Consider the following 14,446-nt stretch of genomic DNA (forward strand, 5'->3'; position numbering starts at 1 on the left):
AAAAAAAAGGTGTTCTACATTTGACATAACCGAAAAGATAGCTCGAAGTATTCATCTGTTTTGCCATTTCTTCGATACAAATGTCTTTATATCGCGTCGAAATTACCTCATGTGTATCTTACAGTCATTACGCTTGTAACTGTGTTGGCCACAACAAAAGAAGTGCAATGCAAATGGGATCAATGAAGCGTTGTGTGTCAGTCTCTCGTTGGTACATCATTTGAATAAGCAACTCTTGTAATTGAAGCTAGCTTCTTATTTAATCACATCACTTAGAAAGTTATTTATTTATAAAATGCGTATATTAAAAAATTGAACATAAAGATATAACATGATCTCATGACAATTATATCTTGTTTAAATTACCTAAGAATTATACGGGCAATAAAAGTTATCCCCAATTCCTTCTAAATAAACATGAATAAAACAATACATGTGTTCGGAATGTGTCTATTCTATAAAATTAACTAGTATACATATAAAATAAATTAACTAACAAACGGAACATAAGTTTAATTAATCTAATTTTGTAACTTTGGCGGTGCAACTTTATCGACAGAGCAACTTTTTTACGACTCAAAGTCCGCCGCATTTTACTCTGTTCTAATAAATGGGTGACAGATTTACATGCGGTTTTCGACATGAGACAGTGGAGCATGAGAAAGGCAAGTACATTAGGTGCATATAAATTATGTTAATATAATTCTCATGGGTATAAAGTACTATGGATATTATAATTTACATTGCATGTAGTACATACTTCATTTGAGAAAAACAGTTACAAACTTAAATCCGTATTTCTCATTATTATTTTTTTATATTTTCTTAATATTCCATCTTGTGAATAAAATATTATTTATTTTTATTTGTCACTTTAGCCGCACGCTATGGGAGCTAATTTAGATGAGGTATGTAGAGCAAATGGCTGTAAAATATAGCACCTTGGTTCAATGTAAGATCGGGATATTGCACTTAATTTGAATGCACCTTATATAAATGATTATTCTCTACTATCTAAGACGGTTGAATCTTAAGTTTCAAATAATTCTGCAAGTATTTTTTTTTAAATTTACTTAAAAAATACTAAAAATTAATCACTACTTAAACGAAAATTCCAAAATGTATTTGATGATTCATGAATGAAAGCTTCAAAGCTTTTAAATAATTACATTACATTCTTCTTGCAGTATACAATAATTTAATACAAAATAGTATGTTATTCACTATTATATTAGTTATATTCAAGTACATTTTGATTTTCACGTATACATTTACAAATCTTATTTATTTAGCGATCTACATCAAACAACATTATTCACAAGAATTTGAAATTAAAGTAACCCATTACTTTAGGTTAAACTAAACATATTTACATCTTCCGAATTTGCTATTAATCATGTTAAAACATACATCAGACCCTTTTCCCGGAGGGGAAGTCAGGGAAAACATCTTGTCATTCGCCACAAACTCGCACTCCGGGTTTATGAATGTATGTACAGTCAAACGCAGAAATCATTATTCATAGTCACTCATAGTAAGTTAATTCATATATGTTATTAGGGCCCTGGGCTCGGGGGAAGTGACTTACGTGCAATACAAACACGCGAAAGTTTAAAATCAGTTACAAAAACATCATCAATGAAATAGGGCGCAAGCAAGTGGCCAATACAAGTCCAGTATTACCACTTTTAAAAGTTACACCGATATACCTGCGCAGTAGTAAAATTTTTGTACGGCGCGAAAATATTTGAGCGGTTGAGCCAATCAGAGCGTACCGTTTGAATCCGCGAGTTGAACGTTACGCATTGAACTACTATTTTGATCGAGATAGCAGGAAACATTTTATTTCTTGGATTTTAAGTCACATTGTGCTTGTTATAAGGTCTTTATTTTATTGTTTAAAGTCGGTTTAATTCGGAGGTAGGTTGTGCTATTTTGCGCCGTTGAATATTGCCGAGGCGACTTCTAAAAGTGGCAATACTAAAGTGACGGGAAGAAAAGCATATATTTCGCGATCAACTTTATTTCTATCTACATTTTCATAATTTACTCAGTCCTTCTGTTATATATTTTTTACATTTGTAATCTAGAATATACGTACATTACATTAGCCTCTGTGCAGGGAAAATATTTTAAGTAACACTTGCAAGAAAAAACAATATCAGTGAGATAAAAAAATAAATTCTGAACCGGTTTTCGTAAATTACTACTCTTATTTAATAGTACTACTCGGAAAACTTCATTTTGTCAAGTACGTTAATAATTTAAAGAAGTGCGATATTTCCAAGTTTTAGAATATTTAGTAGTATGACTGTCATGTCATGTATGAGATGTCAAGTTATCATTACTCTTCTTAAAAATGCAACCATTTTATGGACTGTTTTCTCACACTTATAGTAAGATCCTGCTGTCACAGAGTTCAAAGTTATATTTTGAGGACTATAGGAATTGTAGATTACATGGTGATAAGTCTACGAATATCTCATTTATATCACATCACCTTGGTCTCCACATGGCGACGCTGCCAGTAAGTATATTACTACACAACAAATCAAGTCTGAAAAATAATCTCATGGCTTTTCATCATGTCTTGTCTTCAGTGTTTAATTTCTTATACTATTCGCAGTACCAATGATGTACAAGACTTGAGTTCTTAAATTCAAATTTTGGTGATTCGAAGTTCCGTTTTCAGGTCTCTATGAACCCTTGAGTGATAATTATTTTACCTGATGCTTGATTGATGAAGCTTCAAGTTTAGATGCTAAGTGAAGGCAAGCCACATTAAAATCAAACAAGTCTCCAATTATAGACGCTCAAATGCACAGCACTAGAACATAACATGGCTTTGGTTCACAGCCTTCACTCATTTGTATATCCATTTTATGGAGTCCTCGAGTGAACTCGACCGAAATCAGCCGCACATTGCACTACACTTCAGATGTTTCACACATGTTTAACACATTATACACAGCACTAGTCACGTGTGTGAGGCGGAGCCGTCACTAGTCGATGACGATTGGGTCGTCGGCGGCCGACAATCATTTGTTGGGCGAAGTGAGGCCCAGGGCGGCTGACAGCAGACGCACCACGTTCTTCTGTTCGGTGGATTCGTTCTCTGTAAATAAGAAGATTAAAATCATATATTGAGAGATCTGATAAGAAAAAGGCGAGTATAAATGGAATATTTGATCATATTGGAGACTTGTCAAAGGGAGTGGTTAGGTTGGAAGTAAAAGATAACTTTATTTATGTACTTAATATTATATAATAAATTTTTATTCAATAAGCATAATATAATAAAATACATAAGTTACTTATAATAATGAAGTGCAAAATATAGTTTTTATCCTTTATTAGGTGGTGGGGTAGACAGAAAAAGAAAGGCCTTGAAAAGTCTGATAGGCCACGTTCACACATTAGTCGCCTTTTACGACATCCATGGAAAAGAGATGGAATAATCCTATTCTTTTTCTTTTTGTGCACCACACGGCACAGGTTTTATTAGCCTTTTCCAATCTTCACGGGAAGAGAAGCAGCTGGCACGCACTATGTTTTTTCTTCAATTAGCACTTTAAAATAGGAACACGGCATGAAAGATAAAAACTTTTAATCTACATACCATCCTCTCCAGTGACGTGTTTCTCCAAGTTGAGTTTCTCCTGGGCGACTTGATAAATGCCCTCCTCAATGGTCCCTGAACTGAGAAGTCTGTAAATTGTGACCGGTCGTGTTTGACCCATTCGGTGACACCTGTAAATAGACATTTGAGATTTAGTTTTTGCCAACAGAGGGCGTTAATAGCTTTGTGTGGTTTCATAGAGTAAGGAATGCGTGCAGACGGTCCAATCCACTTTTTGCTTAAATTTTTTTTTATTTAGTATGTATGTTTAGTAAATGGGCTAGGGGTGAATGAAGGTAGGACTTAACTGATTTTATACTTTCGCGTTGCATTATACTATTTATAAATAATACCGTAATACGGCCACGACACATAATATGGGCTTTTTTAACGTGTATTGTGACGTTAGTTTGCCTGTTTATGACTTTGCGGTCGAAGAACATTCTGCCGTGTAGACGGAGCAGTAGCCCGCTGGTTTTCACCCGCTCGGCTTCTGCACTGACGCCTTGGAAGCGGCAGTAAACTTAGTTTTAAGTAATTTATTTGACGTCAACCAATGTTGTGAAACCAAAAGACAATTATTAAGCGATATGAAGTATCCTATAGTAATGAATAAAATTTTTGAATTTGAATTTGATTCGAAACGTCCAAAAGAAAATAAAGGCATGTTATTTATTTAATTCCTGAAATTCTCGCGGAATATCCCTTTCCGCGAGATTCAGATTTTACAAACAATCTTCGAAATTATCACGTAGAAAATTAATATTGTGAATGTTTATCTATATAAGTATTTATTATAAAACATAGTATCGTTGAGTATCTCGTAACACATGTCTCGAACTTACTTCGAGGCTAACTCAATCTGTGTAACTTGTCCCGTATATATATATATATATTCAATATTCATTTATATTTTATACCTATCTTCCGCCTGCTTGTCGTTGTAAGGGTTGAAGTCTATGTCGTGGATGATGACGGTGTCCGCGGCAGTCAGGTTGATGCCGAGCCCGCCCGCGCGCGTCGACAGCAGGAACACGAAGATGTCTTCCGTGTTATACTGGTCTATTAGCTCTTGTCTGAAAATAAAAGGACAAATATGTAAGATTATAATAATCTTTTGCAACTGTCCAAACTTTTTTCTATTGGTAAGCGAAGGTTCCTTGATCTCACGTCACGTGAGGTCACGAGTACCCTAAACGAATGGTTGATGAAGCAAATGAAGTATTCACGTTCAACATTGCAAGTGGAAGATGTAGTGATGTGAAAGATACATGATGTGTAGTTGCAATGAAGTTAAAAGTGTACTGACCGGTCATTGACAGCGGTGCTGCCATCTAGTCTCAAGTAACGGTATTTCCTGAGCGCGAGGTAGGGCTCCAAGATGTCCAGCATCATGGTGAACTGGCTGAACACGAGCACTCGGTGCCCGTCCGCTTTCAATCTTGGCAGCATCTCGTCAAGCTTCTTGAATTTGCCCGAGTCTAAGATGAAGTTTTCTGGTAGACCGAAGGTGCTGATGCACTGGAAATAGGAATATAAATCGTCGTTGTATAGTTACGCTCTCCTTGTTAAAACATACATAATTATCACGTCTATATGCTTTGCAGGGTAGACACAGTTAAAAGACTTAATAAAACCGAAAGGCCGTATTCTGTAGTGACAAGCTGTAATTTTAGACCCTAGGCTTTTAGGTCCAGCTTGGAACATGAAGCTGAAAATACTTATTCTTTCAGTCGCTTGTAATGATATTCAAAGGGAAAGAGAGGATTGATCCACAAAGCACACAGATTACAAGTGAAGGAAAAAATAACTTACATTATGGTTAAGCGTGAGCTGGTGTATTTGGAAGTCTGAGAGGCACATGAGGTCTTCATAAACGTATTGTTCATTCTTCTCTTTGTAAGTCTGATCTCTGGCTAAACGTGTCGCCATTTTTCTGACCTGACAACATATTTTGCTGTTAGTACAATTTGATTGTCAAAATATACTGTCCTTTTATCTTTAAAGAACATACAAGTACAGACGTCCTAAATTATACAAAAACTTCTTAAAATATAGCTTTAATGACAGAAGGACACTTATTTAATTACGATATAGTAGCGATAAGATAAAAAATAAAAAGTATGAATTTAAAAAACATACTTTAATCATCATAAATAGAATACTCGTTTTAACTTAACTCCAGCAGTTTTGTCCGTCAGTCAGTAGCGTTATAATTAATTTGTAACATACCTGTTCCTCTTGGTAGTAGTACCGGAGCAAAGCCGGGTGGTTGGCCAGCTTGCGCATATCCATCATCATGGACATGCCACTCTGCTCTGTCGTTGCGTGGACCTGGAAAAAAAAAAGGCCATCATGAAACTCCTTCATACATACATATGGTCACATCTATATCCCTTGCGGAGTAGACAGAGCCAACAGTCTTGAAAAGACTGAATGGCCACGTTCAGCTATTTGGCTTAATGATAGGATTGAGATTCAAAAAGTGACAGGTTGCTAGCGCATCGCCTAAAAACAGAATCCCAAGTTTGTAAGTCTATTCCCTTAGTCGCCTTTTACGACATCCATGGGAAAGAGATGGAGTGGTCCTATTCTTTTTTGTATTGATGCCGGGAACCACACGGCAGACTCCTTCATCACATTTTGTTTAAAATTCTGTTTGTTATTCTGTTCGGTGCCATTGTCGGATTCTGGACCAAAAGGTCTCGGGTTCGATGGCAGGTCAAGGGAAAAATAACTCTTTTTGACTGGCCTGGGTCGTGGATGCTCATCTATATATGAATTTATTAGCTGCGCCCGCGACTTCGTCCGCGTGGAATAGTTATTTTGGGCATCATTAAAGCCCTCAAGGAAGAATAATATTCCCCTATTTTTATTTCACATTTTCCATTATTTCTTCGCTCCAAATAGTTGCAGCGTGATGATAAATAGCCTAAAGCCTTCCTCGATAAATGGTCTATTAAACACAAAAAAAATTCAATTCGAACCATAGTTCCTGACGCATTCAAACAAACAAACTATTCAGCTTTATAATATTAGTATATATTATAAAAACGTAGTATAATTGAGTTAATAATCTCGTAACACAAGTCACGAACTTAGTTCGAGGCCCACTCAATCTGTGTATTTTGTCTTTAAAAAAATTGGCTTTTACATAGCATAGTTTAATTTTCAAAATTGGATATAACTTATCACTTAATGACGTCATATGTTACCAAACATCATTCGAAAACACTTACCAATCCATCCTTGGCCTGGAAGCCAGCAATCAGCGCCTTATACAACTGCTGTTGTCTATCGGACATCGGACACGGGACCGTTTGGTTGGTCTTCTTGGGCAGGTCTTGTAAGACATCCCTCTTCAGTCTTCTCAGGACGAACGGCTTCATAATTCTCTTGGCCTGAGTGATCTGAGTCTTCTCGAACGCCGGCTCCTCGTCTTCCGCTTTGTCGTCGGCTTTTTTTTGGTTCGTTGTCTTTGATTTCTGTAAATAAAATTATAATTAAAAGATAAGTTTGCCGTGTGGTTGGTTCCTGGCACTAAAAGACAAAAGAATACGACCACTCCATCTGTTACTCATGGATGTCGTAAAAGGCGACTATATAATTGGGATTAACTTTAAGGCGATGGGCTAGCAACCTAACACTATTTGAATCTGAATTCTATCATTAAGCCAAACAGCTGAGCGTGGCCTATCAGTCTTTTCAAGACTGTTGGCTCTGTCTACCCCGCAGTAAATATAGACGTGACCATATGTATGTATGTATGTAGATACCTTGTGGCGACTTCGCTTATGTCACACACCATGAGCCAATCAGAATGAGAATATGACGTGTACTGTACTCGGTCGCGTCGCGGTAGATTTCAAACGTGTGCAATGCAAATCACGTTTTTTTAGACACGTGTCATTCACGAATTTTGACAAGGCATTTGTTTCTCTCCTTTTCTATCATTTCAGATAACCAAAGAGATAGAAAGAGATAATAGATAAGACAAGACATAGGTCTTTTTCTCTCCTGGTTTAACTACTTGTTTAACTTACAGCATTCTTCTGGAACAAGCTCTTCAGATCGTCCGTCTTTCCGGAGAACATGTGTGGCATCACGAAGCAGAGAAGGGACATAAGTTCTAGAAGATTGTTCTGCAGAGGCGTGCCGGTAAGTAGGAGGCGATGTTTGGACTGGAATTAGAAAATATATATATAAATAAAATATTTGTAACCTTTACACATGTACGTCACGACATAGAAACATATAATCAAGCCTATATCCCTTGCGGGGTAGACAGAGCCAACAGTCTTGCAAAGACTGACAGGCCACGTTCAGCTATTTGGCTTTAAGATAAAATTGAGATTCAAATAGTGACAGGTTGCTAGCCCATCGCCTAAAAATGAATCCCATGTTTATAAGTCTATCACTTAGTCGCCTTTTGCGACATCCATGGAAAAGAGATGGAGTGGTCCTATTCTTTTTTGTATTGGTGTCAGGAACCACACGGCACCAATGTATGTACGTCATCAGGCATGTACGTCACTACTTTGCCACTAATACAATCCGTCTATTATAAACTAAAAGTACCCGCGACTTCGTCCGCGTGGAATAGTTATAATGGGCATCATTGAAGCCCTCAAGGATGAATAATTTTCCCCGTTTTCTTCACATTTTCCATTATCTCTTTGCTCCTTATAGTTGCAGCGTAATGTTATATAGCCTAAAGCCTTCCTCCATAAAGGGTCTATTCGACGCAAAAATAATTTTTCAATTCAGACCAGTAGTTTTTGAGGTTAGCGCGTTCAAACAAACAAACAAACTCTTCAGCTTTATAATATTAGTATAGATTAAATCTCACCTTAATTTTAAGCAAATTGTCGTATCTCTGCGTGGACATGTTCTTGAGCATATGAGCTTCGTCATAAATGACGTAGTGCATCGGCGTTATACGGAACATCTTGCGCTCCTCTGGACAACTGCTAACCATCGTGTATCTGAAAATAAATACATATGTACTATCATAGTAAGAACAAAGCCATAAAAACGTGCGACGCCGTTATTATCGCGCGATAAACTATCGCCGTTCCGTTACACGTCATAAGAAAAAGCGAAACCCCACCACGCACCGCTGGTAAAGCAAAATTAACGTAGACTATATCCCTTGCGGGGTAGACAGAGCCAACAGACTTGAAAAGACTAATATGCCACATTCAGCTATTTGGCTAAATTATAGAATTGTGATTCAAATAGTGACAGGTTGCTAGCCCATTGATTAAAAGAATTTATTTATAAGCCTATCCCTTAGTCGCCTTTTACGACATCCATGGGAAAGAGGTGGAGTGGTCCTATTCTTTTTTTATTGGTGCCGGGAACCACACGGCACTTAAGACGGCACGGTAAGACTTGATCGAGAAAGAAATATAATAAAATAAAACTCACGTGGTCAGAACTACGTCATAGTTGCTAAGATTCTTAGAGTACTCGATCCTTAACTGTCTGCGCTCTTCGGGGTGGCCGTAGTACTTGCTCACGCGCAGTGAGGGGCACCAACGAGACAATTCGCCGCTCCAATTGTCTAAAAATAATTAAAATCATATATAGACGTGACCATATACACATATGGTCACGTCTATATCCCTTGTGGGGCAGACAGAGCCAACAGTCTCGAAGACTGATCGGCCTCGGATTCAGCTATTTGGCCTAATGATAGAATTGAGATCTAAATAGTTACAGGTTGCTAGCCCATCGCCTAAAAAAAAAAATCTCAAGATTGTAAGCCTATCCCTTAGTCGCCTTTTACGACATCCATGGGAAAGAGATGGAGTGGTCCTATTCTTTTTTGTATTGGTGCCGGGAATCATGATTGTTTATTTGCAAAAACACCGCATGATATCATTCTGGAGAGGAGCCCAGGGTGCGCCTTTTGACCAAGTCAGCATTTTACACGAATCAACTCCCATCTGACCTCCGCAACCTCTGCAGGGGGAACCTAATTCATATCGGATCATGGTTACACATCTAGTTGTCTAAATGTGCAGGTTTTCTCAAGAAATTTGCCCTAACTGTAAGATCATCTGTTAGTTCTTAAACAAATGTACGTAACTCTGAAAAGAGTCATTGGTGTAATGAATGGTGGGTTTGAATGAACCTGTTTCTCCTAATCTCTACTGATACCACTGATACTCTTCCGTAGCTAACAAAGTGTTAAACGTTTATACTTTACTCACCTAATGTAGAAGCCGGTACCACAATAAGATGTGTGCCTCTAGCCTGCTGGGTCTCCTTCAGATGGGCAAGGAAAGCGATCACTTGCACAGTCTTCCCGAGCCCCATCTCGTCTGCCAGAATGCCCGAGACCCCTTGCTTGTGGAGCACCGCGAGCCAATTGAGCCCGACCAGCTGGTACGGGGCTAGAGTTAAACTGGAAATGATAAATCACAGGTTATAACAAGTTGGATGAGATGATACACAACTTTGATAAGATATGCCTCATCAGGAGGGCTTATTCACAAACTTGATAGGACACAATGTCTCCCCTCTGTGCCAAAGAATAGGGCCACTCCATTTGTTCCCATGGATGTTGTAAAAGTCGACTAAGGAATAGGCTTATAAACTTGGTATTCTTTATTTAGTCTTTTCAAGACTATTGGCTCTGTCTACCCCGCAGGGGATATAGACGTGATTATTTAGTCTTTTCAAGACTATTGGCTCTGTCTACCCCGCAGGGGATATAGACGTGACTATATGTATGTATAGAAAATAAACAGCTACTGTGGAAAGATGTAGTTAACGTTCACACATTCCTCACCTCGAATCCAATATGGCCGGCTGTTTCAATCTCCCCGCGCCGGCCGCCACAGCAGCCTCCAGCTGCTGAGCCAAGCCCACGCACTTCTTCATCAGACGCTGGATGTTGTTCCTCGTCGACAACAACTCTTGGGTAGAGTTCAATAGCTCCGTGCTTAGTGATTTGTTGCTGTTGAATTTTTCTACCTGAAGATTAAGAGGTTTTTTTTTAGATATTAGATTTGAGTGCGCTTGACCTCAATCTGCCTGGTAATAAGCGAGATGAGGCCTAAAGTGGTGCACGCAGGCTGAAATAGTGCTTATTCACTCTCGCCCTGAAAATCCCCAAGTTTTTTCTATCGGGGAAGAGAGATGCGTGGAAGGGAACTTACTTCCAAATCAAAGTGGTTCTCCTGATAAAATATTTGGCGAATCACAAGGTGCGAAGGGTGGGGATATCGACAATGTATGCTTTGAAAATATGTTTGCACCAGGAAGATCCTCCTGTTTCTCACGACTTTTTTTCGAATGCTGGCACGATGAAATACTTTTTTTGTAACTCAGGAAAAAAAGTAATTGGTATATTTGATCTCAGTGGGATTATTTATAACCCAGCAATTTTAAGTACTTCCTCCTGTAGTTAATGCTAGTAATATCTTCCTACCTCTTTGGAAACGAGCCGAAAGTGATCTTTTTTTGATGATCATGATTTTGGATTGACTAAGTGACAAGTTTACATTAAGACCCATCTCACTTTACCTCCACAATTTTTACTCACTAATGAAAGATATACACATACTGATAGTAACTAGAATTATTCTTACCATATCAAGCCAACCCTTGAACGGCCTCAAAGACATGATGGCCTCGGCCTTCTTCTGCGAACATCCGCTGAGCAGAGACAGTTCGTTCATGTTGCTAGTGTTAAGAAACTCGAACACTTTCCGCTTGTCACCTATTAGGTCGTCAGTTATTTCGTTGTCCGAATCGTCACTGGAAAAAACAAATCTCTTTACACAACATACATCCATATAATCACACCTTGCGGGGTAGACAGAGCCCACAGTCATATAACACAGCCTTCAACCAAAATGTGTCATAATAAAAAGCAGACGGCAATAGTTTTTCACGCGATCATAACGGCTCGCGCACACCATGATTTATAACACAATACTGATCCTTACCTGTCATAAACCCTATCATCCTTCCCTTTCTTGACTCCATAATCATCGTCTTCACTTCCACTACTACCTCTCCTCGCCCTGCCTCCACTAGCATTCAATGACCTCTTCACCACAATAGGTCTACCAGCTGAAGGGCCGCTGATCACCCTGATGGGCATGCCATTGCTTTGCCCCGAGAAGCCAGGACGGGGACCGGAGTAGGCTTTATAAGTGGTTTTGTCATTGCTCTCCGGATCATGTTTGAGGAGCTCATCCCTGGCGCGTTCTTCGCTCCAACCGTGCTTGTGTAGTACAGTTTTCACGAACTGAAAAACAAATTAGATCTGATGTAACCTGAATAGAATAATGAGTCAGATTAGTCAACGAGAGGCGCTCCATTTCATGGGTTAATGAAACTTATTTAAGGTATTTGAGATGTCAGACTTTTGAGACATTTTTTGATGAGGTGCTGTTGCATTTGATGAAAACAACATTGTTCTTTTACTCATATAATATAATTACCAAAGGTGGCAAATCCGGGAACATTTCCAGCATGTTCTTGAACCTCCTCTCTCGTACTGCAGTAGTTATCTCAGGTTGCTGCTGAGCAGTACCCTGGGCCTGAGTCACTGGCCTCTGAATCTGAATAGCTGGCTTCTTCGGTGGTGTGGGCGCATCATCAGAATCAGAGTCCTGTAGCCGGATCCGTTTGTACACAATAGGGCCATTGCGGTTAATTACTTGCGGGCCAGATCGGTTCACTGGTGATGGAGCTGGCATCCTTATGGTTTCTGAAAAAATAACTTCTTATCAAATCTTCTTTTTTCATAGATATACAGTCTATGAATAAAACATTTGTGTACATATTTTTTTTCTTACTCTTAAAATGACACCGGATAATTGATCTGTTTGCTACTTTATAAAGGTTGACTGTTAGAGAATGTTATTAGCATTATGTCCACTTATTGTACCTTTAAGGCTCAATATAGTTTTTTAATAAATAAAAGACTAACTACCCAAAACAGTCACTGTACTCTGCTGGGAGTAGTATCCTATACTCAGACTATCACCAACAAATCTGCTTATAGCCAAAACAGCTAATTAAAGAATTTTAGACCCATACCGCTCTAATTCATCTTTCCTCTCATGGGTCTACTGGAAAAGATTTCTTTTGAAATAAGTAGCACCTTTGTAGTAGAATTACTGTAATAAATGCTCCTGTATATAATTTTGTGTACTTACATAGATAAATTAATAAATAAGAGCTCATTGCAGAATAAACTGAGAAAACAATATAAGTTAATCATAGCAACAACAGCTTTGAATGAGAATAACAGATTTCCCTGTTTGTGGTTAAGACAATGGACATTCATTCATAATCTATATTTGTAAATTGACATCAAGTAAAATGCTGCAATGTAGTTTATTCTGCCGTTTTTTCTACACTTATGCTTTGGAAAAAGTAATAAGTAATTAACTTATATTATGTCTGCAATACCTTGTATCCTGATTTGAAAATAAATCTCTTTTTAAAAATAATTAGCAGAAACTACAGAGAGACAGAATCTTGGACGATACTGGCATAAAATTATGCCTTATATCTTAACAAAAACTTAGGGATAAGTACACAAACATTCAACTTTGTGACAGCTGTGTGTTTTAGCCAAAATGATGTAAAAATTATGAAAACTGTTGAAATTAGCTGTTTCACACATAAAATTCCTTCAACAAGATAATGAAAAGGAGCTAAGTATTATATCCATTTCCCCCAAATCGCGTAACTTTATGGTTAAGTATAAATTTCGCTTACTCAGGAATACGTGAGAATAACCATGAGATTGCGAAAAAACATATTACAACTTGAAGACATTACAACCATTTACAACAGAATACATTGTCTGTGGAAAATATAGGACTGTATTTAGAAAACGAGTGCAGAAAATACCACAAAAAGGGAACCTTGAACATTGGGGGTCACTGATCATGGGCATATCCTCGTGGTTGTATTCGTATTGTATGTCATCGACACGTGTCATTAATCGATATAAGAAACTTACATATAAAGAAATAATAAGTATACTCACGGGAACCCGAAGGGTTGTTCGTGACAACCACACCGCTAGAACCATCGGCGGTTGGTTTCCTTTGAAATCTGTACTGTCTCAAGTAACTTATAACACTGGGACTATTACCGTCCGACATCTTGACACAAAATATGATAAGTCAATTAACGGTAGAAACAATAATCTGTTATAAAAGTTTTTAAGACCAATATTTCAAAAGTTTCACGAGAAAATTAACCATTTAAAGGAGCAACCTACGAAATCAACAGCACAGCCATTTTTCTCCGCGAGACTGAAAGAAAAAGTAGGAAAAGCCGGTTACACCCAATCAGATTTGAGCTTATTTTGACACAAGAAATTGAAGGCCAATAGAAATGTTGCAGGAAGCATTTACAAACAATAGAATAGTTAACAGAAATAAACCGACCAATTAAGTAAACGTAAAATTACGATTTAGTGATGTTCTTCGATAATAAATGTTCATAATCCTACGTCATTTTGAACAAAGACGAAGGTAATGTGATGTCTTTTTTAAATATTTTTTTGATGACATATGTTTTGATGGAAAACATTGTTAACGCGATAACTCTTAAACCGCTACGAGGATTTTGATGGAATTTAGGTTATGTACTGCCAATAGAATTTAAAAAGTTACGTACGGCAATAAAATTGGTTAATTAGTTTTAAGATACCTACATAATTTTTTGAAAAGTATATTCACGAGGTCTAACTTCGCTGCGCACGAAATGGTGTTTATTAATTTAAAAATAAAAATATCTGTGTGTGTGTTTGTGGCTTCATCACGTGAAAACGATTGCTTCGAT

The 14,446-nt window shown here is 37.8% G+C and overlaps 1 protein-coding gene across 1 annotated transcript; it reads right to left on the reverse strand.

The window, feature by feature from the left end:
• Positions 1–434: 434 nt before the first annotated feature.
• Positions 435–13,903, reverse strand: LOC106139598 (SWI/SNF-related matrix-associated actin-dependent regulator of chromatin subfamily A containing DEAD/H box 1 homolog). The gene is made up of 16 exons (XM_060947358.1): positions 13,644–13,903; positions 12,082–12,350; positions 11,581–11,885; positions 11,221–11,389; positions 10,419–10,603; positions 9,838–10,031; positions 9,050–9,185; positions 8,469–8,604; positions 7,663–7,800; positions 6,859–7,104; positions 5,852–5,953; positions 5,435–5,560; positions 4,929–5,140; positions 4,540–4,695; positions 3,620–3,750; positions 435–3,115 (listed from the first exon to the last, which is right to left on the reverse strand). Exons 1-16 carry the CDS (start codon positions 13,759–13,761, stop codon positions 3,039–3,041), a joined length of 2,700 nt encoding a protein of 899 aa, XP_060803341.1. The 5' UTR covers positions 13,762–13,903; the 3' UTR covers positions 435–3,038.
• Positions 13,904–14,446: the final 543 nt, after the last annotated feature.

Source organism: Amyelois transitella, chromosome 13 (genome assembly GCF_032362555.1).
Source record: "Amyelois transitella isolate CPQ chromosome 13, ilAmyTran1.1, whole genome shotgun sequence".
NCBI classification, from domain to species: domain Eukaryota; kingdom Metazoa; phylum Arthropoda; class Insecta; order Lepidoptera; family Pyralidae; genus Amyelois; species Amyelois transitella.